This window comes from Lycorma delicatula, chromosome 2 (genome assembly GCF_047948215.1).
Source record: "Lycorma delicatula isolate Av1 chromosome 2, ASM4794821v1, whole genome shotgun sequence".
NCBI lineage: Eukaryota > Metazoa > Arthropoda > Insecta > Hemiptera > Fulgoridae > Lycorma > Lycorma delicatula.
The window spans coordinates 94,283,183-94,311,087 of NC_134456.1; the positions used below are offsets into that span (position 1 = coordinate 94,283,183).

Here is a 27,905-nt window from a genome sequence, read left to right on the forward strand (position 1 = left end):
CCACTGCCCACAAGGCGATGTTATCGCCCACTTTGAGAACGAATGTTAGTAAAATGTCAAAAATAAAATAATTTAAAATTTTATCATAGACTACAAACCATGCAAATTATTCTGTCACAATCCCCTGTCACAATGAAAAGGTTTTGTTAAAAAGGTTAGTTAACTTGGACACAAATCTTTATCAAATGTTGGAATCACATGTATTAATGAAGACAACATTTTTTGTTGCTAGTGGAACTTTCTACAGTAAAATACAAAGCTTATTTATATATTAGTTTTAAGATATAGTTAAATAAAATTTAGTTTTATAGATTATTATTACCATATTAATTTACATTTAGCCGTTTAAAAGGAAGATGTAAGGCATTTTATCATAAAATTAAGTATATCATTAATTTAAATAATTTATAGGTTTTCATGAAATGTAGATCTATTAAAACCAAATAGTTTAAAAGTATTTTAATATGAGCATATCAATTAATCTCTTTCGTTGAGTGGGTTATAAAAAAAAAAAAACTATATTCAAATGAATAATCACATGATTTTGTACAAAATCATGTATGAGCAGAATAATATATTAATAAAAAAAGTTTACTAATTTTAGAATTAAAAAAATCTCAAATGACAATGTTTTGAAATAATTACTTAATTAAGATTAAAAATTACCCTTATTAATGAAATATAATTTGAAAACTATTGTTACCCTTATAATGCCTAATTTACATACAAAAATAAGATAAAGTTTATTATGAAATGATTAATTTAATAAAATAAAATAAAATATTTGGAGAAAAAACTCTTGAAAAAAAGGTTTTTCATAACTTTTCAGTGTTATTTATGGTTGAACTACTTTTTCTGGTAATTTGAAATACATGGCACAAATGAAATGTTCATTAAATTTAGTTCACCACAATACATCACCTTATTACTAATTTTACCAAAAACTTTAATTGATCAAATAGCTTAATAATGTATTACAAAATTTTATAATTATTACACCATTTCTTACATGTAATGTATAGCAAAGCATCTACATGTGCAGGACTTTTAAATAAAGCATTTTGGACTTTATGATCTAAAGTTCTAGTCAAAAATTTAGAATTAAAGATGTAAAATATTGACGGGTATAAAAAGGGGTTTGACGGGTTAGTCAAAAAATACTAATTTGTATCTCCAATGCTGTTATGAGTGACACAAAGACTGATAATTGGTAAGATATATTAAGTCAAACAATGTCATGAATAAGGGACAAGCTCTCTACTCTTAAAATCATCGACCAAACAAAAATTATTATCTAGCAATATACTTGTGATTTACTCATCAGTAAAGTAACATAGATGGATATTTAATGTATATGTTTTTATAAAATTTTTATTTATGTCTAGTTTAAATAAAATATCCATTAGTATTATATAAAAGTTCAAACTAAAAATCATAATTCAACTTTCAAAGAAGAAAAATATTATGACAGTGATAAAATGTGTAAATAATCATAATTACTGTTAAAGTAACATAAATTATTTGCTTTACTATTCCCTGTTCCAAATCCATCAAATAATCAAGTGATTAACAATATAATTTGTAGACTCAACAAAGTGAGGTAAATTACTTAGATAATAAGTAATTATTTTTAAATCCTATGTTATGAAAAAGTAATACCATCTGACAGAAATCTAACTCATTAAAAATAGCAGTATTGATAGAGTCAGATATTTCAAGAGCAGTAAACAGTTTTCTTAAATAGAAATTGACAAAAATTTAAGACACCAAACATGAATATTTTATGTGGAATAGACTTGGGCACTACTAAAGTAATTTATATGTCAGTTTGTTTTCTGTTTCTTTATACAGCTACTCAAACTTTTCTAAACATGGAGGTAATTATAAGTAGCATTATTATTAATAATAATGATTATTAAACTTAATTTCTATCTATTCACAATTTTTAGTTTTTTAAGAACTTTTATTATGCAAAGATAAAATTTGGTATAAGAATTTTTTATAAAAGAAACTGCCTTAATAATACTGTCAACATTATTGGATAAGGGAATCTTAAGTTTAGTAGGCAGGGCAATGAGATTTTAAGAGCATTATTTTTGTCCTACAATATAATACAATTTCAAAAATGTTTTCAGTCTATTTTAATGTCATATTGAGGATTTTACAAGTGGAATTTTAATATTTAAAGTTGAGTATAATATTTTTAATATCAGGTGGTTTGGCTTTTGATGATCTCGGTAAACTATGTTGAGGTTTGCCTCAAATCTACATTTGTTTTGATATTAAGCTTTGATAAAAATGATTATTTGATGATCAAGTTAAAAAATTCACAAATCTTAATAAGTTAAGTTTGCATAACTAGAATTGTAAAGTAAAACTTCTATAAGACATAACTGCTGGTTGTTGTAATGTACTGGCACTGTTATATTGGTACTGTTGTTATAATGGCTGGCAATAGACATTTGTGTAAAAGTAAACCTTTTTTCCTATCGTAGCAGCAGCTAATTTTTATATGTTTTGCTGCTTAAAATCAGCTCTGACAGAAAAGTTATGTCAGACATACATCCATTGCTAATTCTCAAAGCACTAAAGTTAGCTTTTAAGAATGATTTTATGGGATTTTTTATAAAAAATATGTGAAAAATGGCAAAAGAGTGTAGATGGCATTGTTTTTAAGACATGAAAGTTAGCAATATATTTGGATATCCATATATGCATCTTTTTTAGTCATTGTTTAGCCCTCCAGAATGAATTTATTGTGTTCAGTGCCCTGTAATAAAAAAAAACCCTTTCCTATAAATTCCTTGCTCTTGCCAAAACAAAATTTCTGTGTCCAATGAGATGATATCTGTATAATTAGATTGCCACCATTTTGTTTTTCATATTGTACAATAATCCAATCTCTCATATCCTGTAATAATGTATCTCAAAAAATATTTATCTTGTACAGATAGATGATGAGTACTGACATTTCTCTTGCCACCACTGCATTCGGTCGCCCTAAAGCATAAGACCGAATGTTTGTGCCACGAAGGACTACTGTGTAAAACAGTTTAAACGACCAGTATCCTATTTAGCTCCTACAGCTAACCTAATAGCGTGAACGGTATAAGCTTGGTAAATACACCATTAGCTTTTGGGTCCAGCCGTTCACTTGTCATACTAAACTAAATTGTACAGGCTATCCTGTAATATATGACTATCGTAAATATAAAAATTAACTTGTCACCTTAAATCTAAAGAGAGCAATTCGCTGCCACGCCTAGGTTGCTGAATGCCAGCAAGTATAAGTTCATCATTTATATCGCTTGGAGCTGTTGGCTGATAGCCTATCATTCCTCGAAGGTAGTCTTCTCTATCAGATCGGTAGGAGTTTTTTCCTTAATAAACTACTGATACAAGTTGAACAACGCAACCGCATCAAGGAACTCCCACACGGTCCAACAATGCGGCTCACGCCACATTGACTCGCCGTTTGTGAGTGACCAATTTTCCTCTTGACCTCTTAAGTTCCAGGGTAGCCCGATTTCCGGCCTCCCCTAGAGCGGGGCAGTCGAATATCTATGATCATTGGACTGAACCTCCACACAGACGCACAGCTCATCAGTTGCCAGGCGGAACCTGAAAAAATATTATCACAACATGGTGAGCACCTGGGCTCCCGTTGCCCTTAAAAATGTTCTTGAGGTGTACCATTCCCCTAGATCCTGTATAATTTATACAAGAATCGTCCCGGTTTCGGGAGGAGGATCAATCTGGTCTCCTTCCAGCGTTCGGGGAACTTGCAATCCGTTAATGCAACATTCATGGTGTCAAGAACCGTCCAAGGCCACCTTCAACTAGACCGCTTGTCACTGCCTTAGGTCCCCCGGTTCTTATTCTTATTAATTCTGGCAGCAGCCCTGTTCAAGTCATCTGCTGTAAAGCGCCGATCATGCGTGCAAGGAATATCCGTTCTTTCAGTTTTCTCCACCGGAAAAAGGGGCAGTACAGCCCTTAGCGTCTGGCCTCTAGGCAGGCTTCGGAGTCACCTACCAAATTTGTTTGTTTCAATCTGGTAGGCTTTACTCAATGGGTTGTCATCTAACTAATTAATGAGTTCTTCCCAAGCATCGGACTTTGCTTTCTTTATAGCCGCTCCAAGTCTCTTTCTGGCCATTCGGTATTCCTCAGTTTCAGCCTCTGCGTTTGCGTTTCCCCGTCTGGCTCGTTGCATAATTCTCCTTAACCGCTATACCGATTTTCTTAACGAGGCGATCTTCTCTGTCCACCAATATACGAATTTTTCTATGGGTTTCTGAGCCGCAGTTTCCCTTTTTTTTTCTCTTTCTTTTTCCTGTTTAGCCTCCGGTAACTACCGTTTAGATAATACTTCAGAGGATGAATGAGGATGATATGTATGAGTGTGAATGAAGTGTGGTCTTGTACATTCCCAGTTCGACCATTCCTGAGATGTATGGTTAATTGAAACCCAACCACCAAAGAAAACCGGTATTTACGATCTAGTATTCAAGTCCGTGTAAAAATAGCTGGCTTTATTAGGACTTGAACGTTGGAACTCCCGACTTCCAAATCAGCTGATTTGGGAAGACGCGTTCACCACTAGACCAACCCGGTGGATGCAGTTTCCCTCTGACATGCTATTTTACCACTGCCATCAGTTCTTCTGCGCTGGCCCATCTCCATTGCGACACGATCAGCTATCTTCTTATTTTGAAATTCGTTGGGCATCCATCGGCCTGAACGTAGACGGCGCTGTTGATCACATTTGACGGTAAAAACTACTGGTCTGTGATCTGAATGAAACTATTCGTCCAAAACACGCCACTCTGTTATTCTCGGAACAATTTATTCTGAAATACCAGTTACACCTACAACTGAGCCCTTAACTCTATCTATATATATTGGCACTCCCTGGTGATTCAAAACTGCCATGTCAATCTCATTAAACATATTAGCCAATATGTATCCTCTGCCGGTAGACCTGAATCTCCCCAGTTGAACACACTCCGAATTTAGGTCATCGGCAAGAATCACTGCCTTTCTTGACCTCCTGATATATAGCTCTAGTTCTACTATAAAATTGTTAAATCTTTTTAGATCACAATTTGGCGATATATACCCTGAGATCAGCATATTTTCGGTCAGTTCTAGTACTAAGAAACCATCTCTTGCCATTATAGCCAGAATTGCATATCCCCCAGAAACATCTCTTATGGCAGTATCTCCACACTTGTCCACTTGCCACGGTTCCGTGGAAACCATCCTCCTGTTCGGTTCTGCCACTATCAAGAAGTCAACTCCGCTCGCCAGTGCTGCAGCCGAAACTAAACCGTGGGCGACCACACACCTGTTCGCATTGATTTGGAGACACCTTATTTGTTTTCACGTTTCAGACGCGTCTGCACAGCCGATGACCGCTCTCATTACACACCAGACATTTGATATGTTCACTGCAGTTCGCCCATTTGTGTCCTTCTGTTCCGCTGTTAAAGCAGCATCGCCTGCGGTCCGGGCAATTACAGTTCGAGCAGACATGATCCGTTCCACGGCACCTGTAGCAGCGCTCATCAGATTCCCTGAGTTGGGTCCGGCAGAAAACCCACCCGATCTTAATTCTATTTTCCATCAGCTTCCTGACTACCTTCATGGAAGTTATGGCCGTGGTATTCAAATTCGCAGCGAACGTCGATCTCACAGAAGTGGCACTAAACTCTCCCACATCACCAATGACCTGAGCGACCTCATGCCGAATCTCATCCACTTTCGTCCCGGCCTCTATATCATTTATATTGATTATCGCCCTGCGGCCTCCCCTCGACAACAGATTTACTTGTAGTTCCCCCGACTTGTTGCGTATCACAGTTTTAAGCTCCTCATCTTTTTGGGAACCATTCACCCGTAATTGCAGTTCATCTTTAGGGCCCTTTCTGATAGACAGGATTTCTCCCGCCTCCTCCATGGAGACAGTTTCTTTCACTGTTTTAACTAGGTAAGCATAGGAATTCCCTATTGACTTCATTATTATGAAGCCACTGTCCTTCTTCAGTGGCGATTTTTTAAGCACACCTTGTTTCTTTATCCTATGATTAACCTCTGCAGCGGATGGAGCATGTACACTGGCCTCATCTTCCATACCTTTATAGAGGTAACTTAATAGTTTCCTGATCGTCTTCCCCAATCGACTAGCCAGGATAACAAAGGTAATTCACTTGTTTTCCTTAACAATGCTCCTCAAGGCCACCAAGACATCCGTCAGGCAACTCTCCTCCTCGTTCTCACTGAAATAGTGTATTGTGTACTTATTTTTTATGAAGTCGGAGACATCATCCACTGTCAAATTTCCCTGTGTGATTACCCCAGGTTTAATGATATTGTTTAATATGTCCCCCTTTGGTAAATCAGAATTATTCCTCAGAGGACCAAGTCACGGAATTGACAGACCAACAACAGAAAGGTCTTTCACAACTCATATAGCCTTAATCATTTTCACCGGCCATCTCCTTTGGCCTATACCTACAATCTCCACATCCGTTAGCTGACCCTCAAACAATAACCGGATCTTGCTTGACAGATCACTCTCCGCCTGGGAATAATGGTCCACCATAAGTTTGGTGAAAGACGCTTTATAGAGATCCTTAACCGAATTCTCTGCACTTCCTGCTCAGTCACGGATACACCTGGCATTGTCCTGCAACATTTGGTTTTCCCAGAGCCAGCCAACAAGACTGCACAAAACTCAAATCTTCTCCATTAATTGTTCCAAGTCAGAACCATCTGACATGTTGCCATCTGTGCTAGATTCCACTTCTTCAACCTTCCATTTTAATGACATCAACTATACGTCCATCTCTTCTATAGCTGTGGGAGACAGGCTAGAGGGCTTGTCCACTGAAGTGTCCACTTGCATGATGATCACCCTAATGTTGGCAGTTGTAGAAGATCTTAGATTCCTGGTCCTCTTGGGTTCAACTAGAGCCTTCACTTCCTTTTTATCGGTCCTCCTGCTCAGTAGAAACATTTCCAGCATGCAATATAATATTGATATAGAAATTATAATAATCAATAATTGTAATTATCAAATAATAATCAATACTCATAATAAAAATTAAATTCTATTATGACGTCAGTAAATGTAGCTTATTTAATCTAGCTATTAACTGAAGCTATCATTCAGATAACGCTATCAGTACCATCAAAAAATGGAAAAATAAAATTAATAATTAATTTTATCCCCAGATAAGATAAGATAACAGTAATTTATTTAAATGCTGTTTATAAACTTCAAACGCAAACAGTGTTATCAATAGATAACAACCACTGTTGTTCTCCAAACTTGTATACTACTAATCCACCTGCGCAAGCATGAAAGGTTAGCAACAGGCGACTATAGACCTTATTACCAAAAGCATTATTAATAAAATTGATATAAAAAACTCATAGGTTATAAAAAACACTTCTGATAAACCAAGCACAATATCCGTTGTACAGCCCAGTAAGAAAAAGCCAATAAACCAATAAAAACATGAAAAAATGCAGAGCAAAATAAAAAACCCAACCTCACTTGGCATAGTCCAACTTACTTCTGCAATGCAGAAATCATAAGTAAATATTTCAATAAACTCCTAAATTGCGAAGAACTCTATTAACTTGAACACCAACACCAACATCTCAATAACAACACCATCACCAAACATCAACCACTCCCTAAATAAAGAAGTCTACCAAGTATTGGGTGAGATGATGAAGAATTACGAAGCAGCAGGAGAAGATCAGACTTTTGTAGAAAACTGGAAACATGACCCTAACAATTACAGGGAAATCTCACTCCTAGATACAACATACAGAATTCTTTCAAGAATCATTCTCAACAGAATCGGTTCATAACTCGAGAAAGAACTAGAACACCAGGGAGGTTTCAGACCCTAGAGGAACTGCCCAGACCAGATCATAAGTCTCAAGCTAATAATGAATTACAACAGGAAAAGAGGCAGACAGGTTGATAAGATTTGTAGATTTCAAGAATATAACAGAGAATCCCTACTAAAAATTCTAAGACACCTCGAACTACATACCAAATTAATAAACATATAAAACTGACTCTCACAAACATTTAGTCAAAGGCAAAATTCAGAAGCAATCACTTGGAACCATTTGAGATCAAAACAGGACTGCACCAGGCAATGGGCTCTCACTGCTATTATTAAACTGTGGTCTAGAAATGGTAATGAGGGAATGGCTCAACAAATTCCTGCTAAAAGTAAATAAAGGCCGAAAAATCAAAGCAAACTGTCTTGGTTTCGCTGACAACTTGGCACTGCTAACAAACAACATCGATGAAGCTAAATCACAGTTATTAGAACTTCAAAACAATGGAAATAAAATTGGCCTCAAAATATCACTCAAAAAGACAGAAATTATTCCCCAAAAACCAACATACGATTAAAAGAAGTAAACATAAACAGTAATAAAATTAAAATAGTAACCCAGTTTAAATATCTCGTTGAAATAACAATAAACAACGTAAAAGAAAAAATCCCAATTCAAATAAGAGGAAATAAATTAGCTAAAGCTCAAAAATTAACCTGGTACACTTTTAATAAAAGAATGCCTATCAATAAATGCAAAAATAAGACACTACAACACAGTTATAAAACCAGAAGCCACTTATGCAGCAGAAACACTCTTCAACCTGAACGAACAATCAAAGACAGACAGATTCCAGAAAATCAAAAGAAGAATTGGAGAACCTGCATCAATAAAAAGTACAGAAAAGATGGGCAGTGGTGGATTGTGACAAACAAAGTCGTGTACAAAGAGTTACAACCCATCACTGATACCATGCGTAAGAGGAGACCAGGATTCTTTGGACATATCATGAGGATGCAAGATTCAGGACTTCTGAAACAGCTACACAAGAAAAAACTCTAGACACGAATATTTTCAACACTAGAAAGGGTACAAAGATTAGAACGCATGAAAAGGTACTGAGAGGAACATAAGGCCCAAACAATCCCATCAAAGATACTTGGATAATGGACTGACTAAAGTGAACCTGTGTGGTCATAAAAGATAATAATAATAGTTATCAGTAAAGTAATATAAACTGATATTTAATGTATATTTTTTTATTAAATATTTTTATTTATGTCTGGTTTAAATTAAGTATGCAATAGTATTAAAAAACAGTTCAAGTTAAGAATTATAATTAGATTTCAAAGCATGAAATATTATGACAATGATAATTTCTGTAAATAATTTTAATTATAGTTAAAATAGCATAATTAATATGCTTTATCATTTCTTATACCAAATTACCTACAAAAAACAAATGTTTACAGTATAATTAATCTTTAATAAATAATGGTGGCCGTATTAATGGCTTGACAAAGAAAGGTAAATTACTTAGCTAATTAGTCATTATACTTTTAAATAATCGACTATGAAGAAATAAATTTATTTTTATGACATTAAAAATTGTATTTCTTTAAATGATATTTGAAATAGTTGATTCAGTATGCTTTACTGCAGAAAAAATCTGAATTGTTCAAAGAGCAGTACATTGACAATCATATATTTCAAGAGTAATAAACAGTTTTCTTAAAGATAAATGTAAATAATTAACCAAAATTTGAACGGCACCAAACATGAATACTTAATTTGGAATAAACTGTGGCACTACAAAAGTAATTCATATGTCATTCTGTTAACTATTTCTTTATATAGTTTGTCAAACCTTTGTAAACATGGAGGTAATTATAAAGAGTAGCATTTTTATTATTAAATTTAATTTCTATCTATTCTACTCTACTACAATGTATGTAATACTATCAAAATTGTTGCCTTTGGGAATTCTAAGCTAAGTAGATAGGGGAATGAAATTGTAGTGGTATTATTTTTGTCCCACAAGATAATACAATTTCACAAATGTTTTAATTTTGCCTGTTTTATGCTCATTATTGAGAATTTTTCAAGTGAGAATTGTAATATTTAAAGTGAAGTATAATGTTTTAATGTGAGGTGGCTGAGTCTCTGTTGATCAATAAATAGTATATATAGTTTTCCTCAAATATATTTTTGTTTTGATATTGATTAAGCTTTAATAAAAATGATTAATTAACATTCAAGTTAAAAAAAAATCACAAATCTGATTAAGTTTGTTTAACTAGAATTATTAAGTGAAACTTCTATAAAACTACTGATGGTTGTTGTAATGAATTGCGTGGCCAACATTGGGCTAGCGATAGACATTTAATTAATAAGAGATAAATATTCAAAAACAAGACTGCCAGTAAAAAAACATTGCTGACAGATATTGCTCTTCAATATAGCTTAATTGAAGAGCGTGCGGGATACAATTTCGTATATATATATTTATATATATTTTTTTTAAAAATCTATATAAACATATATAGATATAGCCTATGACATAAGGATTCTAACGCGTGGTCATGTATCAAAATCAGTTCAATAGTCGAACTGCTACGATGAAACAAATGTACATACATATATATATAAACAATAGCAGTTACACTCCTTTTTGTGCAGTCATATTATAAAAGAAAGGGATTATTAATTATTATTTAGCAATAGAGAATAAGTTTACACGATCAAAAATACTGCCTGTCAAAAATCATATGACTTTTTTTCTTAAATGGTTATAAACAATAAGTAAGTAGAAGTAACACCATCAAATAAGAGCAAGAAGAAAATACCCTTACATGATTGAACGAACCGCCTGTCAAAATATCATAAGATTTGTCTTAAATGCTTATAAGCAATAAATAACAACAATAATAATAATTATAAAATAAATTTTACTACTGTAATTCATTCATTCAATATCGTAGCAGATCTTAAAACAAAACTATTTTCAAAACAGATCAATCGATACTGAAATTACTCAATTCTGAGATTACCCATTTATAATCATATATATGATTTTTTTTTTGGCCTTCTAATTAGAATTAAACATACATATATACATATTTATATAGCCTATGTCACTCCCCATATCATAAGGATTCCAACCCAGGGTCATACATCTAAATCAGTTTTGCCATTGAACTGCTACGATGGAACAAACATATATACAAGCACCTTAAAAACATTAAACTCCTTTTAGGGCAGTCGTGTAAAAGTAGACATTTTCTTCTATCTTAGCAGCAGCTGATTTTTACACTTTTTGAAATCAGCTCTGACATAAAAATGCTGTACTAACACCATCATTGTTGATCCTCAAAGCACTAAAGTTTGTTTTTAAGAATGATTTTATGGGATGCTTCAAAAAAACATTGTGAAGAATGGGAAAAGACTGTAGCTGGCATTGTTTTTCAAGAAAAGAAAAACAATGTGTTGTTTTGCATCAACATATATGGTATCAATATATACGTTATTGCTCATTGTTTAGTGGTCCAGAATGAATTTATAGTTTTGTTTTTTATATTTCTGTGTCCGATGAGATATCTTACAATTAGGTATCATTTTGTTTACAGATTGTGCAATAATACCATCTCTCTTATCCTGTGATTATGTGACTAAACAAATATTTATCTTAAGAGAGATAGAGTGGGTTTTCTGCTCTTGTTTTTATGTCCCTTTCTGATCTATAGATAACTTTTTGGAATAATGTTTTAATTTTTTACCATGCATTTTCTTATCATTTGGAAAGACATCTTTTCATTGGTATTATGAATTTTGACTATTTTCTCTGTGAATTTCCTTTGTAAATTTAAGCAAAATTAATATTTTCCTGATTATTTTCTGGCAGATGGGTACCCGTATAACTAATAATTTATTAGTGTCACTAATAAACTTCTGTCTTTTTCATTAACATTTCAACACATGATTTCTGACGGCAAGTTTTTAAGCAAAATTTTAAATATAATAATTTGTTTGCTGTTCAGTTGAACTCACAGCTATTACTGTTGTTTCGACAAAAAATAATGATGGAATGGCCATTTTATAATATTATGAACACTTTCAATTTATGAATCTGTAATTTCCATTTCAAAATTATTGTCTCAAACAAAAGACCTAATTTTGGGTACTTTTTCAATTTAACGTAATAAAGATGTTTAAACTAAAATAATTAAAAATTGTATATATTTTCTTTAAATATCTCTGTTTCAGAAAACAATTATCACCAGTATAAGTGATGATAATGAGTATTTTGAAGTTGATGGTTATAATATACTAGCATTAGTTTACATAACATATGGTGTAAGTTTGTGGCTAGGACCATCTGCCATAAACATAATTGGTCTTCGCACATCCATGACAGCTGCTGCTTTCTTATACATGTAATGATATTTTTAACAAATTATTAAAAAGTGAAAATCCACCTTATCAGCAAATTAAGTGTAACTCGAGTACTTTCAGTTTATTTCAAAACCATCATCAGGAGTTAAATTATTATAATTAAGTTAAAAGACTAAAATAATGTCAAAGGTTGAAATACTTACAGTCATGACTGTTTGCATTCTAACAATAAACTCAAATAAGTATACTGTTAGAATGCAAAGAGTCATGACTGTAAGTATTTCAACCTTTGACATTATTTTAATCTTTTAACTTAATTATAATATTTTAACTCCTGATGATGGTTTTGAAATAAACTGAAAGTACTCGAGTTACACTAAATTTGCTGGTAAGGTGGATTTTCATTTTTTAATAGTTTTAATAATTTATTAAATATTATCAGCGGTAATCATGTTTGAGAAATTTATATTATATTTTTAACATAAAAATTACTCTCCTCATGTACAAAAAAATCTCTATTTTATGATACTTGATAAGATATTATTGTACTTGAAGTACGACTCCAAAATATTGTACAGAGTGATTAAAAGAAACGGGAAATTTAAAAAATTAAATAACGTTAATGAAAAGTTTTTTTTAGAAAATGAATTTTATTTCATGTACTTGTACAAATGATGCCATTTTAGGATACATACATTTTAGTTTATTTTTTAAAGATGACATCTTCCAGGTGACCTCCTCTTCTACTAAACACTCACGAAGTCTCTTCGTTAAATTGTTCGTGGTTTGACATAACATCTCAACTGGAATTTCCGCAATTGCTTCTCGTATCTTTGCCTTCAGTTCTTCCGTTGTAGCAGGTCTACTGTGGAACACTTTGCTTTTAAGGTGACCCCACAAAAAGTAATCGCAAGCCGAGAGATCAGGCGATCTGGGAGGCCAACTAAAGTCACCATTTCGTGAAATGACACGTTGTCCAAACAATCGGCGTACAGCTGCCATCGAAATTCGTGCAGTATGTGACGTTGCTCCGTCTTGTTGAAACCAGGCTGTGTTAAGAATTGGTGGAAATCTATTTTGTTGTTCCACAACAAAGGTTTCAAGCACGGCTACGTAACGAGCCGACGTCACTGTAATCGCAAGACACCGTAAGGTGACATAGCACACCACACGGTCACTTTCTGGCTGTACAACGGACGCTGGTGTAGCTGCGTAGGATTTTCTTGTGCCCAATATCTGAAATTTTGCTTGTTAACAAATCCACTGAGATGGAAATGCGCTTCGTCTGACATCCACAGTTTGTGAACAAACTCTTCGTTATAATTTGTCTGCCGAAGCATTACATTACAGAATTGTGTTCGCACAACTGCATCGTTCGGATTCAGTTCCTGGACAATCTGCAACTTGTATGGATGGTATTCCAAGTCCTTCACTAACATTCTTCAAACACTTGAACTATGCAATTGTAAAGATGCTGAGAGACGATGGATTGTGGACTTCGTGTGACAGCATCTTGTAAAGCTTGAACATTCTGTGGTGTACGGATGGTTCGCTCACGGCCTGGAGGTTTCTTTTTCATTGCCGAACCAGTTTCCTCAAAATTAGATATCCATGTTTTAATTGCATGTGCTGATGGAACATGGTCGTGCCGTCCCAGATTAAAATGACGGCGAAATTCTCTACGCGCTCCCTCCACACTGTCATGGTTTTTGTAAAACGCTTTGATAGCAAATGCACGTTGCGCACCACTCCAAGGATCCATGACAACTAAATAGCAGGTTAGGTTAGAGAGGCTGGCGCCACTAATCAAGTGGTACTAATCGCTCACGGCTACCAACACAACTTTCAAAATTTCCCGTTTCTTTGAATCACTCTGTATATGCCTTGTTTTATGGCTTAGGAACAGTTTTTCCTGTTTTGTGCTGCTCCAAGGGAAAAATCTAAGTTAAAATTTTTGTGGAAATCATGACATTTGAAGTATCATCATCTATAGTGTTGAATCTTATTCATAATATGGCTTGTTTAATTATTTACTGTTTAATTATTCATACTATGGCTTGTTTGGTTAGTGCATGGTGTTTGTTATACATTATTAAATTAATATATAACTTAATTCAAATTTATTGCAATTGATTATTGAAAGTCAAAAAAGTGAAAAAGGGTAAAAATAAATGGAAAAGAATGTGTGTTAAAAAATTATGTATTAAAATTTACGTGTTAAAAACTGTAGTGTAAAGAAAGACTGAGGTAAGAGCCCAATGTTATTATATTTTATATAATATTTTAAATGCTGTGCCATTAAATTGGTCAAAAAACCATTGTTGTTATTTTTAATAGTTAAATTTTATATAATCCAGCAGTATGGCCTATTGGTGAACTTGTCTTCGCAAATCAGCTTATTTCAAAATTGAGAGTTGTAATGTTCAGATCCTAATAAAGGCAGTTACTTTTGTACAGATTGGAATACTAAATCATGGATGTCGGTATTCTTTGGTGGTTGGGTTTCATAAACACAAATCTCCCAAATGGTTGACTTGAGACTGTACAAGACTGCACTTCATTTACAGTCATACATAACACTCTCATTCATCCTCTGAAGTAATCATTGCTATCAGAATATAATCAGTGCTATCAGAGGCTAAATAGAAAAAAGAAAAATAATTTAATTTATAAAGCCCGATGGAAGTTGCAATTTTATTTTTGTTAAAAATTAAACTATAATTTAATAAAATAATAAATGTAATTTCATTTAATGAGAAAAACTTGCTTGGTTTACTATAGAAGGACTAATCTATTAATTAAATAATAATGAACTTTATTGAAGTTTCAAAATTGAATAAAAAAATTAAACAGATTTATTTTTGGCTTTGACAATAACATACCTTTAATTTTCTTTTAAAAGCCTTTGACCAATTTATACTAATTCATTGGCATTTATGTTATATGATAAATTAATAATGAAATTTTTACCTCTTATTATAAATTTAATCAAATATATTAATCAATATATTAATACTATATGGTATGTAACTGTTACAATATGGTTATTTTGTGTTTGGATTATTAGTCTGAAACTATCCAAATTCTATGAGAGAATTGTTGACAGCAATAAGTTGATTACAAAGTTTTTTTTTTTAACTAGTGAGTATTGACCATTTTCTGGTAATGATGGAAGCACATCTTCATATGTCTTTCTGTTAAGTTTAATGCTTCAGTATTTTTAGAGTGGGTGAAAGTGCATATAAACAAGGCTATGGTGTGAAAATTATGTTTGATTACACTGGTCAACAAGATATTTGACTCACGAGTATCAATAAGTGTACTTAATACAGTTTTTTATCCTGTTTTCAAATACATATTTGGAATTTCTCCATCACCCACAGTTGTTTTTGTTATTTTAATTTTTTAAATATTTTAAAACATTTTTTCATCCATTTTTCCATTGTCAAGTAAAAGCTCCTAGAGCATTTTAAATATAATAGACAAATGAGCTAACTCAAAGGGTAGCGTTGCTACTGTTGTGCAGGTTCAGATGTGTATAGACATGTACAAACGTGATCTAGTGTAGCGCACATTCATCAGAAGATGCCAGTTATGAGATAGTAATGAACCAGTAAACACATCATTATGAGTGCTTTGTGTGTCTGAATTATTGTGTATTACATATTTACAACTTTATTTCTTTTAATTAGTGATTAGTTACAAAATGTCCAGATTTTGTTAAAATCATCCTAACAATTTTTGTTATGTATGTGGTGAAATGACACTCAAGTCCCGAAGGCAAAACCTTACTCCATTATTAAAAATGTGTTATGAACATTACTTTGGGTATAAAGTTGGGAACTAGACACATATCTGTTGTTTATTGTACTCTAGGCTTCTCACTGCATAGAAAAACAGCACATGCCACATGCCATTTGCTATCCCTATAATTTGGAGGAAACCCAAAGATCACTCTTCTGACTGTTATTTCTGCTTAACAACCATTAAAGCGACTACATCAAAATCCATTTCATGAGAAAATAATGGTCTAAATGCAAATCACTCATTCCTGAACAGAAAAATGTGAAACATGAGCTATTGTGTATCCCTAAAAATATGTACCTACCTCTGTTACATATCAAACTAGGATTAATGAAGAATTTTGTCAAGGCCATGGATAATACTCCTGGTTTCATGTATTTAAAACAGAAGCTTCCTAAAATTAGTTAGTCAAAATTTAAAGAAGGAATATTTGGGGTCCACAAATACCAATGCATGATAAAAAGTTTGAGGAACTATTGAATCCACTGTAGAAAACAGCTTGGCAAGCATTCAAAAATGTTACTCATAGTTTTTTGGGAAATCGAAAGGCGGAAAATTATTGTGGTATTGTCAATGATCTTATAAAAATTTGGGTTGTAATGTTTCTTTAAAAGTAGTACACTTCCTGTACTCGCACCTAGATTTCTTCCTGAAAAAAAATGGTGCAATGAGCACAAGGAACACTTTCATCAACAGATTTCAGCTATGGAAAAGAGGTATCAAAGCAGATGGAATCCTAATATGTTGGCCAATTATTGTTGGACCCCACAATTATTATAGGGATGCCCCATAGGCGAAATATAGCAGAAAATCGTCATTTCTTACTTCGTAGGTGAGTCAAATGTTTGAATATTGTGTAGTTAAGAATGCAGAAAGTTTTAAAATTTCAGTAGAAAAAATACTATCAGAATCACTTATTTTTCTTCCTGAAACAAAAAAAACTTCTTTTTTATTCCCTAGTGTTATCAGCTGAATGATATTTCAAAGAAGGAATTTTTGCTATCAAGCATACTGTCGCCTAGCTGAGATATTGTTTTGAATAGCTTAGGCGACACCGAACACAAGGTTGATATCGCGGCCAACTCCGCTCGACGGAGAGTAAGCGAATGGCTTCGGAGCAGAGGGCAAATATTTTATAGCCTAAATATTTAGAAATAGAATTCTCTTTGAATCATAATTATTTGGTACCAACTGTTTTGATAATAAAAATGTAGTCTTCTAAAGCAGTACTTCCCCAGCTCCACGCTCCTGCGCGGACCAAAATGAGATTACGTTCTCCTTTTTATTTGTACTAAATTGGTCGACTTGGGTGTAGGTCTGAATTTCTATGTTGTGTATGACATAATTTTGATTTGCATGAGTGTAGCACTGATTTAACTTAAATAATTAAATAATTCTTCATGAAAGCCAGGTAAGTTGTGACAGAGACTTCGCTTTGATTGAAAATGTAGAAAAGTATGGACGTACATACCGTAAAAGATTTAACAGCTATAGAGAATTCCTGTGCACAAATCAGTAAATGGAAAAACATAATTATGTAGATTTCTGTAAAAATCCCTTTAATTTCAAGTGCCTCTATCTTCTTATTGAAACAATTTTCTATCATTTATTCACAAAAGAATAACCAATATTTATACAATGAGTGGTATATTAATAAACTGCTGTGACAGCACTAATTACTGCCAGAGTGATTGGATGCACATTCAACCACAAACACAAACAACATATACAAGGGTCATCCAGATAGTAAAGAATGTTTGTAGTAAATTTAAAACAAGTAATAATTAAAAAAAATTTATTTACAACTTATAATAAAAGTTTTTTATTTTTCTACATTTGAAGCATCCCTTTTGTTATTACAAGTGAATATAGGTGAATGCTGTGAATCACAACAATTTCACTTTATATTTGTTTTATAATGACTTTTGTAATTTTCTATTCCACAGGGAACCGGTTAAGTGTTTAACAGAAATTGCTGAATTTAATACTGTTTCACTTCAGTGAAATCTATGAATAAGTGGCCTTTCGGATCCTGAAATTACTTGTGAAAACCTACATGCTTGACCTTCTTGGCTTTCAACGACTTCTTTAATAATGCTTGAATTCTTGATCGATTTTACTTTCAGTAATTTTATGATACAACCATGTATTATCACCAGAAATAGTATGATGAAGAGATTTTTTGCAATCTCACTCATACCAATCAAGAGTCCAGTCCAAATCGAAGGCATTTTTCTTAATTATTTGTGAAATCCATCTGACAATTTTTTTTTTGACGAATAATTTTGCATTATACAGATATGAACTGACCTAGTATGATTCTGATATCTTAGTACAAACTGACTCATATACAAATGATGTAGCACCACTCTTGAGGGGATCACCTGCGTGAGCACTATTTGTTCTTTCTTTTAAATAGATTCAGCAACCGATGAATTTAACTGGTTATTCCTTTGTGATCAGACACACAGTTATCACGACTGGCCTTTTCACTGATGCAGTAAACATACTATATAAATGTATGAGAGTTTTGGTACTTATACATTGCAGATGGATTCCGCCATATTAGGTTCATCATCATATTAGTTGTGTTATGATTCAGTAAATGATCCTCAAGCACTATCTGACATATTCACTACAATCCATTAATTGCAGATACTGATGGATTTTTTCTTAGGAATAGCAGTACTTGTCACTTTCTATTGGTTTGTAAAACATGTAGGAGTCCCAGACAACAAAAATAGGGCAGATACAGTAACTAAGCACTCAGATAAGCCCTTCATAAAGCATGTTGCTCATTCTGTTTGTAACTACTTCCTGAAATATTATCTGATTTAATAAAAGGAAAACTGTTGATAGTAAGCTATGTCAGATTAAAGCAAGCGTATTACCATAAAAATCATACATACAAAAAAACTGCTGTACTCCTTTTTTAAGTCGTCTAAAATATTTCTTCCTCAATTGCACATAATAAACAAATAAACATATCTTTATATGAACCCATTACATGGATATTTGAATATTATTTGCTGCCATTTATTACCATACTTATATAAATCATTTTATTGTTTTATGGCAGCTTTCTAATAATTTTTTTGAAATTTCACTTAAATTTCGTATGGCATCACCTGTAATCAAATCAGTTCACCTGTAGTGCAATGTTTCCTTGATTATGGCTTGCAAATGGCAATAACTGCTAGCATTTGTGTACTAATTTGATTTACAGAACTTTCAACTTCAAACACATTAATGATTAAGTTATCTGAATATTTTATTAACAGCCACATTTATAAAAATTATTTTTTTAATAGCTTATTTATTTCATCAGTTATTGTTGAGAAGGCATGGGCAATATATGTAATCGCAGGTTTAGAAGGAATTGCAGGTTGTTTACTATGGACTGCAGAAGGAAAATATCTTGCATCAAATTCATCACCCGAAGTAATGAGTCGAAATGTTGGAATATTTTGGACATTTTATTGCTCATCGTAAGTGAAAAAATGAACTATTTTATACCTTAAGAATTTGAAATAATTATTTATTTATTTACCTTATGAGTAACTTTGAAATCAACATAACAATAGGAAAAATGTATTGAAAAAAATGGAGTGTGGTAGATAAAGATATTCAGGACCGAACACTCCAATAAATCATTCAAATTTACTGAAAGTAGTAGTTAAATATCTTCTGAAGAACGTGGATAAAGTTAAAATGTTTCATGACTGAATCATTACATTGTTTTCAGTCTCTTTGATAAAATGAATTAATCTAGTCTGATATTTTACAGTTAAGTATCAAAATATTATAATATAATCAGTTTTTTGTTATGGATAATGTGTCCTTTGAGAGGCAATCAATCAATATGATAGCTGTATTATCAGCAAAAAAATAAATATTTCCTTTGACTATGTTAGTCTTCCAATCTACACATATCATTTCATACACACACACACACACACACACACACACACACACACACACACACACACACACACACACACACACATACATATATATATATATATATATAGAGAGAGAGATTCAATGGAAATAATTTGGGAACTGATTTTGGAGCTTGAAATGAGAAAAAACATTCATACAAACATATATCCGAAAACAGTTTGTTATTGTGTTATGACTAGCAATAAATTTCACCTGGATTTCAGTTCCCCCAGTGAATATGGTAATATTGAAATTTTTAATGTGTCATATGAGGAATAAACCTGATGGTTTATTTATTTTTTTGGCATGATAAATCAGATAAAACAGTTCTCAGAACTGTACCTCTTGATGTTTGGCATATCAAACACCTTGTATAACATCAAAGACTACAAACTATTATCGAATACTAAAGTAGTATTCAGCTGATAAAGATGGTGATAAATCTAATTGATAGTAGAATCACTCAAAAGTGTTATAAACCAGTAGTTTTTTAATTGGTAAATACCTTAACTGATTTTATTGTTTTGTGTATATTTTATATTATTTTTATGCATATGTGCTGCTTTCAAAAACAAGTCAAAAAAAAATTATTCTTTTTTCATCTACTTAAATCTAGGTATAAAACATTATCTAAATAAATAAGTACGCATCATTTTGTCATCAGAATAATTACCCAGTAATATAAATAAAATATTTATGAAAACAGATATTTATTTTTAATTTATGTGTTGCAGATCAATTATTGGTAATTTATATTCATTTTATATATTAGAAGGTAAGAAGTATTTGGATCGAGGTAGTAGAAATTTAATTATTTATACGCTCACTATAATAGCAGGAGTTGCTACATTATTATTTACACTTTTACCTCCAGCAGAAAAAAATGAAACAGAAGACAAAAAATTACAGAAAGTAAGTCCACTAAAAGAACTTAAAACTACATGGGAAGTGTTCAAAACCAAAGAGATGATGATACTGGCCGTAACATTTTGTTATACAGGTGAGTACTTATTAATTATAAAAATATTCTTCAAATTGATTAAAATAAATGTTAAATTTAATCTTACACTTGCCTGCAAGTAGAAAGAAATTCATTTAATAACATTGTGAAAAATAAAAATAAATTCTAAACCATATTTTAATCTTGATAACATACTGAGAAGGAAAATAAATTTTAAATTGAGGAAAATGGATTGTTTTATTAATCATGACAAATTTAATTTTCTTTATTTTACTTCTGTTGTGCTTCCAACATTTAAAAAATTTATTTTTTTTATAAAAAATAAATGAACTGTACAAAACTTATTTTTTCAATTTTCAAAATTATTAATTTTGAAAAGGTTTTACATTAAAAAAGATTCTTACTTTTATCCAATTTCATTAGATAGCATTTAAAAAATGATTACACATTGTAATAATATGATTAGATAAACAGTTAACTGTTTTGGTGAAATTTGAGCATTTTAATATTAAGTTCATAAAAAAGGAGAACAAAAACGATGACTCACTTTCAAAATAAGTGAAAGGCTTTTCCTAAATATGCTAGTTGAAAAGATACCCTTTGAAATTGGTATTGCAGATAATACTGTTATTAACAGTACCCTTTTTGAAGTGACCAATAAATTTGTTTATTATATAGTTTATTTTTGTGATCTTTGTTTGTTTATTACTTTTTCTCTTTAACAATTTTAATGCATTTATAAAATTTATATTGTTTGAGCATACTAAGTTACGGATTTTATGTGAAAAATTTGAATGTTGTGTTTCTTTATATTTCTGTTTTTTTTCTATGAAGTGTTTCACAAAGGTTGATTATTTTGTGTAGGTTCTATGCATTTCCTGAAAACATACATCTGACCTCCTCAGCATCATAATCATGTTACTACAGTTATTTCAGTTTAATTTATATATTCTTTGATTTGTATGTTCATCAATGTATATTAGTTTATTGTATGATGTTGAGTATTTTTTTGGAAATTTGGATAGTTATATTGAAAATTTCTTTCATAAAAATTTTGATTAATGTATTTGGATATAGTTAAAAAAACTGAGTGGCATCACACAATACTACATTTGGATTATATAATGTAATGGAATGGTTTCAAAAGAGATTTTTTAAATTGGAAGTAAAATTTGAATGTTGTGGTCAATATTTTTATATTTGTGTTCTTTTTCTAAGAAGTGATTTGCAAAGGTTGATTATTTTGTATAGGTTCTTTAATTACTTTAATTACTGGCAAACATCTATCTGTTCTCCTGAGTGTCATAATCATAATACATAATCATGCACTATTACTTCAGTTTAATTTGTTTATTCTTAGATTTCTATTTTCATCAATTACGTTATTTTATTGTATAATTTTGTGTATTTCTTGGTAGTTTTGAGAGTTACACTGAAAACTTCTTTCATAAACATGTCAGTTAATGAATATCAGCACACTGCAGTTTCTGTAAAAAGTGTTTAATTTTTGCTCTTTATTTCATATTATTTTTAATGTTGGTGTATGTACTCATCAACAAAGCTTAAAGCTTTTTTATTTTATTGTGTTATTTGTTATTGAAATCCATTGACACTGTTGTATGTTTTCACCAGTGATTAAAAGATGTGGAACAAGCTTATGGAAAACATCTTTTTTTTTTAATTCAATTGAGCATTGTCTCTTTGTACGTGTAAACAAATTTTTCAAGTTTATATTTTTAACTTGTTTGGTTTAATAAAATTGAAACCTTTTTTTAAATTTTGAATTTTGAATTGGGTTCTTTCTCCATCGCAAGACAAAACAGTTAGAAAAACTAAAATCAAAGAAAGCAAATTCCTTATAAAAAACTTTTTTTTTTTTAAATTTCATACAGTAGATTGTACCCATTTTCTTGCAAAGCAGTCTTTTTATGATTTATTTGATGGAAATGCATTTTAGAAAAATACTACAAAAGTGTTGAAATAAATAAAAAATGAAAAATCCTTTGCTGGTACTTCTTTGTTTTTGACCAAGAGTTCCTTTTTAGATAACAGAGTAGAACTGGAACTAGGGGAATTCCAAATTTTCAATAAATTAATTAACAATTAATTGGTTTGCCCATTTATTTTTCATATCAGTTTGTTAAATTAATAATATTTTAACATGTCAAGTTTGACTTAGGCTATTAACATACTCAGTTTCTTTATTTTATCAAAGTAGGTAATTTTTAAGTGTTTAATAAAATATCAAAAGAAAATAAATCAGAGTGTCTATGCTTGTTTGCAGGTTTACATCAAGCATTTTGTAGTGGTATTTATAGTCCAAGCATTGGATTTACTCTTCAATTTGGGAATAGATCAAAACAACTGGTACCGTTATCTGGTGTCTTTCTTGGTTTAGGACAAGTGATTGGTAGAATATATTAATACTTTATATACTGTCTTTGTTAACTTTTATAAAATTAAAATGGAATTCTAATAACCTTGTATATTATTTAGGAGTGTCAGCAGAGTGAATCTTCACTGAAACAGGTCGTGAGAAAAATACAAAATTTGCTTTGGTAATTCAAAATCACTATTTGAGACATAACAATGTGATTACTTAGATGAGAGAGATGATGATTACACATTTCATGCTTTATGCAAGCTTTCAGTTCTCTTAAATGTAATAATTTTTTATTTACATGATAACAATCCACATTTCACTTACTTTAGAAGATTCAGTTGGAGATTGTTAATTTTTTGGGAGTTGAAAACAGCCAAATAGCTAGTCCAACCCAATACTTTTAAACACAAAGTAAATTTTAAAAGAATCAGTTTGTCTTGCCATCGTGCAGCCAGAGTTGGAAGCGTATCCAAAATGACTAGTTTAAACTTTTAGGTGACTCTGAAAAGAACTGTTTTCAAACAGATTCTGATAAATTTACTGGTGGGGAAGCAGCCAAGCTTGTGTCAGCATTGATGGTCTTCACATGAAATTATCAGGGTTGAAAGCACTCTATGTTTAAATCACATTTGCTGGATTGTGCAGGTATATTCTTTAATAGTTGCCTATATGCAATGATAGAAGACTTTTGATTGGTTGGATTGACACCTGGTGTTTGTCAGAACAATAATCATCATGACTGGTTATTATGTTTTAATCTATTGCATATCATTTTACAAATGATATGCAATAGATTAATGACATATTTTAATGACATCAGTATGTTTTATAAAAGAAAAATATTTAATCAATAATGAGATCTGATTTTAAAGAAACAGCTGATGTAAAGTTCTGAAAAATTCAGAAAATTGAGATTGCTGATTTTGCTGTAACACTTTCACTTAGTTTTAAATTGTTTAACTTCATTGACTATGTGAAAGGAAATTAAAAAAAAAATGATCCTTGGAGATTATACAAATATTCAATACAAAATTTAATGGCAATATCTTATTTTGTAATATTTTATATAATCATATAGCATGCAAACTGTGTTCTGATGGACTGGAAATGACTAAGATTAAGTTTAGAATGAAAACTGAATCTTTGTTGATTAAGTATGAATTAATAAGTAAATTTGTTATTACTTATCATTTAGATGTTATTATTTAAGATATATTACAATTTGGATATTTATAATTTATAGAATTTATCTTGCTGCCTATTGATGAGGTAGCTGTGTTTGTTTGATAAGACGACCTGCTAAGTTAATAAGATTTTATCCTACTAAAAGATGCTCAATTTTCTTATCACAATAAACCAATTTCCAACAGTATGTCATACAAACATTGGAAGTAGTTATGAAGAAAATAGATAATTTAATTAGTACTAATAGTTATGTTTATGTTTAAGAAAAGGGTGGTACCTCCTCACTTTCTTGTTTTTCTTTCAAGCCATCTAATACAGTGACTGCTGGTGTGTTGTGTTATATTAATTCTATTTTTTTATTTGCAACCTAGGGATGTTATTTAAACTTGTTATGCGATTATATAAAATACTTAATAGAGATTTTATCATCTCTTAAAAATACATTCTAGTCATATTTTTAATTTATGAGAACTGTTTTAGAAGCAAATTCTGATATTATTTTGCTAAAAAAAAATAAAATGAGAAGTAAATATTTTACGCAAAAGATAGTCTAAATTACACACTACTTTACAAAGTTGCAATTTAGGCATATATTCAGCTCTTTAGAACAAATGGTATGGATTGCTAATAAAGAACAAAATGTTTTTGTATGACAATGCTTTTTGGTTGCAAAAGGGGTCTTTGAATAGTTCAAATGAGGGAGATATTCAATCATCACCCCGTAGAGCTGAGTATCTTCACCAAATGAAGGTCTAGCTGGCAACTCAGCACTCTCTGTAGGGTAAATAACTCTATCCAAGAACTTCTGATTTGTTTTGAAGCACTTGGTTACCAGCCAAATCTTCATCATGGTGAGGAGATACTAATTACTCAATGCTGAAAGGAAGGGTGAAAATAAACCTTTGAAATAAAGCCTCTTACACATTTTTCAACACAACTATCACACAATGGCTGTGAATGTCATTCACAACAATATAATTATAGACACAATACAATTGTAAATGGATTTCACTGGCACTGTGTACTATTACTTGTAAAAAAAATTGTTCACACCATTAACTTCGTAGTTAACAGAAACAAGAATGAATATTCCATATTTCATCAACCACTGCTTTATAGCACTGCAGCAGATTGAGTGACAGATGAGCATGCAGTAATTTTATCAATTATTGTATACACTACATTGCAACGGCAGCTGGTTTCTTTTAAACAGCCAAATCGTGAGTTACTTTTGCAATAGTTTTCATACAAATTTTTAATTTTATAACTTATAAGTTCAGTGTTATAGATAAATGCAGATTAACATCTATGTTACAGAATAATAAATAATAAAAATATTATGACCTAATTATAAACAAATTTACTTATGGATTAAATTTTATCAACAAAATTCCATTTTACTGTTAAATAAAACTATGGATTTATTAACATGATAATGATCTTTAAAGTTTTTTCTTAAAAAAAAAGCTATAAAAATTACAAGAAAAATAAAATAAATATTTATAATTTGAACCTGAACTCTATTTTTAAGGTAGTTGCTGGCAAATTATACAAGGGAAAAGATTAAGCAAACTTCGATGGGGGCGAAGAATAGTTTTAACAACAGGTATAGTGGCTCAGCTCATCTCTTTTGCACTCATTTATATTAATATTCCTCCATCTGCTGTTTTTGGAAATACTACTGAAAGTGCAATAATAAAAAGCAAGTAAGTTTTCTATTACGTATATTACACTGTATACACTATTGAAAAAAATTTACTTGTATATAAATTTATGAAATGCATTTTTTTATACACAAATAAACAGCTTAAAGGTTGTTGAATTAAATTAGAAAACAAGTTTAAGCACAAAATCTTTTATTAAAATTTAATCCAAAACTAGATGGCCATTTTGATTGTTAAACAGTCATCATTGATATTTGTTGAGGTAAAGTGGTTTTCCAGTTTAAACTTTTATTTTTTATTCTATATCATCAACCATGAAAAAAGTTTTGAAAAGTACAGTAATTTTAAATAAATACTAAGAAACAACTGAGTATTAGTAATGATCAATGATGTGATCTAAGATTTCTTTATTTCTTCTTAAAATTATAATTTTAATCAATAATAAAATATAATCATACTACCTGTAAAAATGTAATCACTTAAATGTTTGTTTCAGTATATTTATAGCTATATTCTGCAGTGTACTGCTTGGTATTGGTGATGGATGCCTGAATACCCAAAATTTTTCAATAATTGCTATATTATTTCCTAATGAGGCTGCACAATCATGTGCTTTGTATAACTTCTCAAAGGTAAGTTATATAATCATAAAAATCATGTTTATTTAGATTACATTTTTCAGACTAAATATTCCAAATAAAAAGTATTTTTTCCACACATAGTGAATGAATGATCCTATGGCTGCTTCAGAATTGTGCTGCCTGTGTGGCAAGACCAATGAATCCATTGCACACTTAATTAGTGGTTGTCAGATTTCATTATGACCAAACGGTTTTCTTAGACAAGTCTTTGGTATGTAACAGATATGATGTAACTGAAGAGACAGAAAAGCAGGAAAAGATATCCTGGCTTATAGGTGCAACTGTTCCACAGACAAACAATTTGAGGAGAAAATACTGTGAAAATGTCACATTTTTAGATCAAATGAAGGAGATCTGGGATCAGGAAGAGATACTTATTGTTCCCATTCTACTGAGTGTGAGATTTCACAATGATTGGATAAAACAGTAAACTTCCATGCTGTTCCAGCAAGTTTATTCCTGTTAATGCAGAAGGCTGTTCTCTTGCACAACTGTAGATTGGTAAGGAGGTGTAATATCTGATGCTGGCAGCTTACCAGTAGATGTGTAACAGGAAACGTAAAGTTCAAATGTCTTTTTTTGAATATTGATAATTATTATCTTCATAATGCCATACCATTATAGATACAATAAGATCGCTTTAAGCCTTGCCAAAATGGCCAGTTGAAGCACAAAAAACTGGTCATAAGCCATGAAGTAATAATAATGCAGTTTTTATTTTTTCAGAGTGTTTCTGTTGCAGTTGGGTTTTTTTTGGCAACTTTCTTTAATTTATATCATCAACTCACTTTCCTGGCAATAATGGCAATATTTGCTCTAATTTCATATTTTTATGCAGATATGTGTACTCTTAAAAAATATAACGATCAGAACAATAAATCAACACCATAAGTTTTCTCAAATATAAAATTTTAAATTTCATGTTTTATTTGTATTGTTTTAAAAAAATAATATTATACATATTTAATTCTTCCTCCTTCCTCTTTCACACTTTCTTATTACTGGATTTTTTAATGCCAGTGTCAGTGTATCACTTTAAAAATAGCATTAGATTTAATACAAAT

General features: G+C 31.3%; 1 protein-coding gene across 1 annotated transcript; it reads left to right on the forward strand.

Moving 5' to 3' along the window:
* Positions 1 to 1,710: 1,710 nt before the first annotated feature.
* On the forward strand, positions 1,711 to 27,732 carry LOC142319911 (UNC93-like protein MFSD11). Its single transcript, XM_075357584.1, has 8 exons — positions 1,711 to 1,877; positions 12,133 to 12,302; positions 19,377 to 19,553; positions 20,742 to 21,007; positions 23,253 to 23,378; positions 26,068 to 26,242; positions 26,697 to 26,832; positions 27,568 to 27,732. Exons 1-8 carry the CDS (start codon positions 1,773 to 1,775, stop codon positions 27,730 to 27,732), a joined length of 1,320 nt encoding a protein of 439 aa, XP_075213699.1. The 5' UTR covers positions 1,711 to 1,772.
* The last annotated feature ends 173 nt before the right edge of the window (positions 27,733 to 27,905 follow it).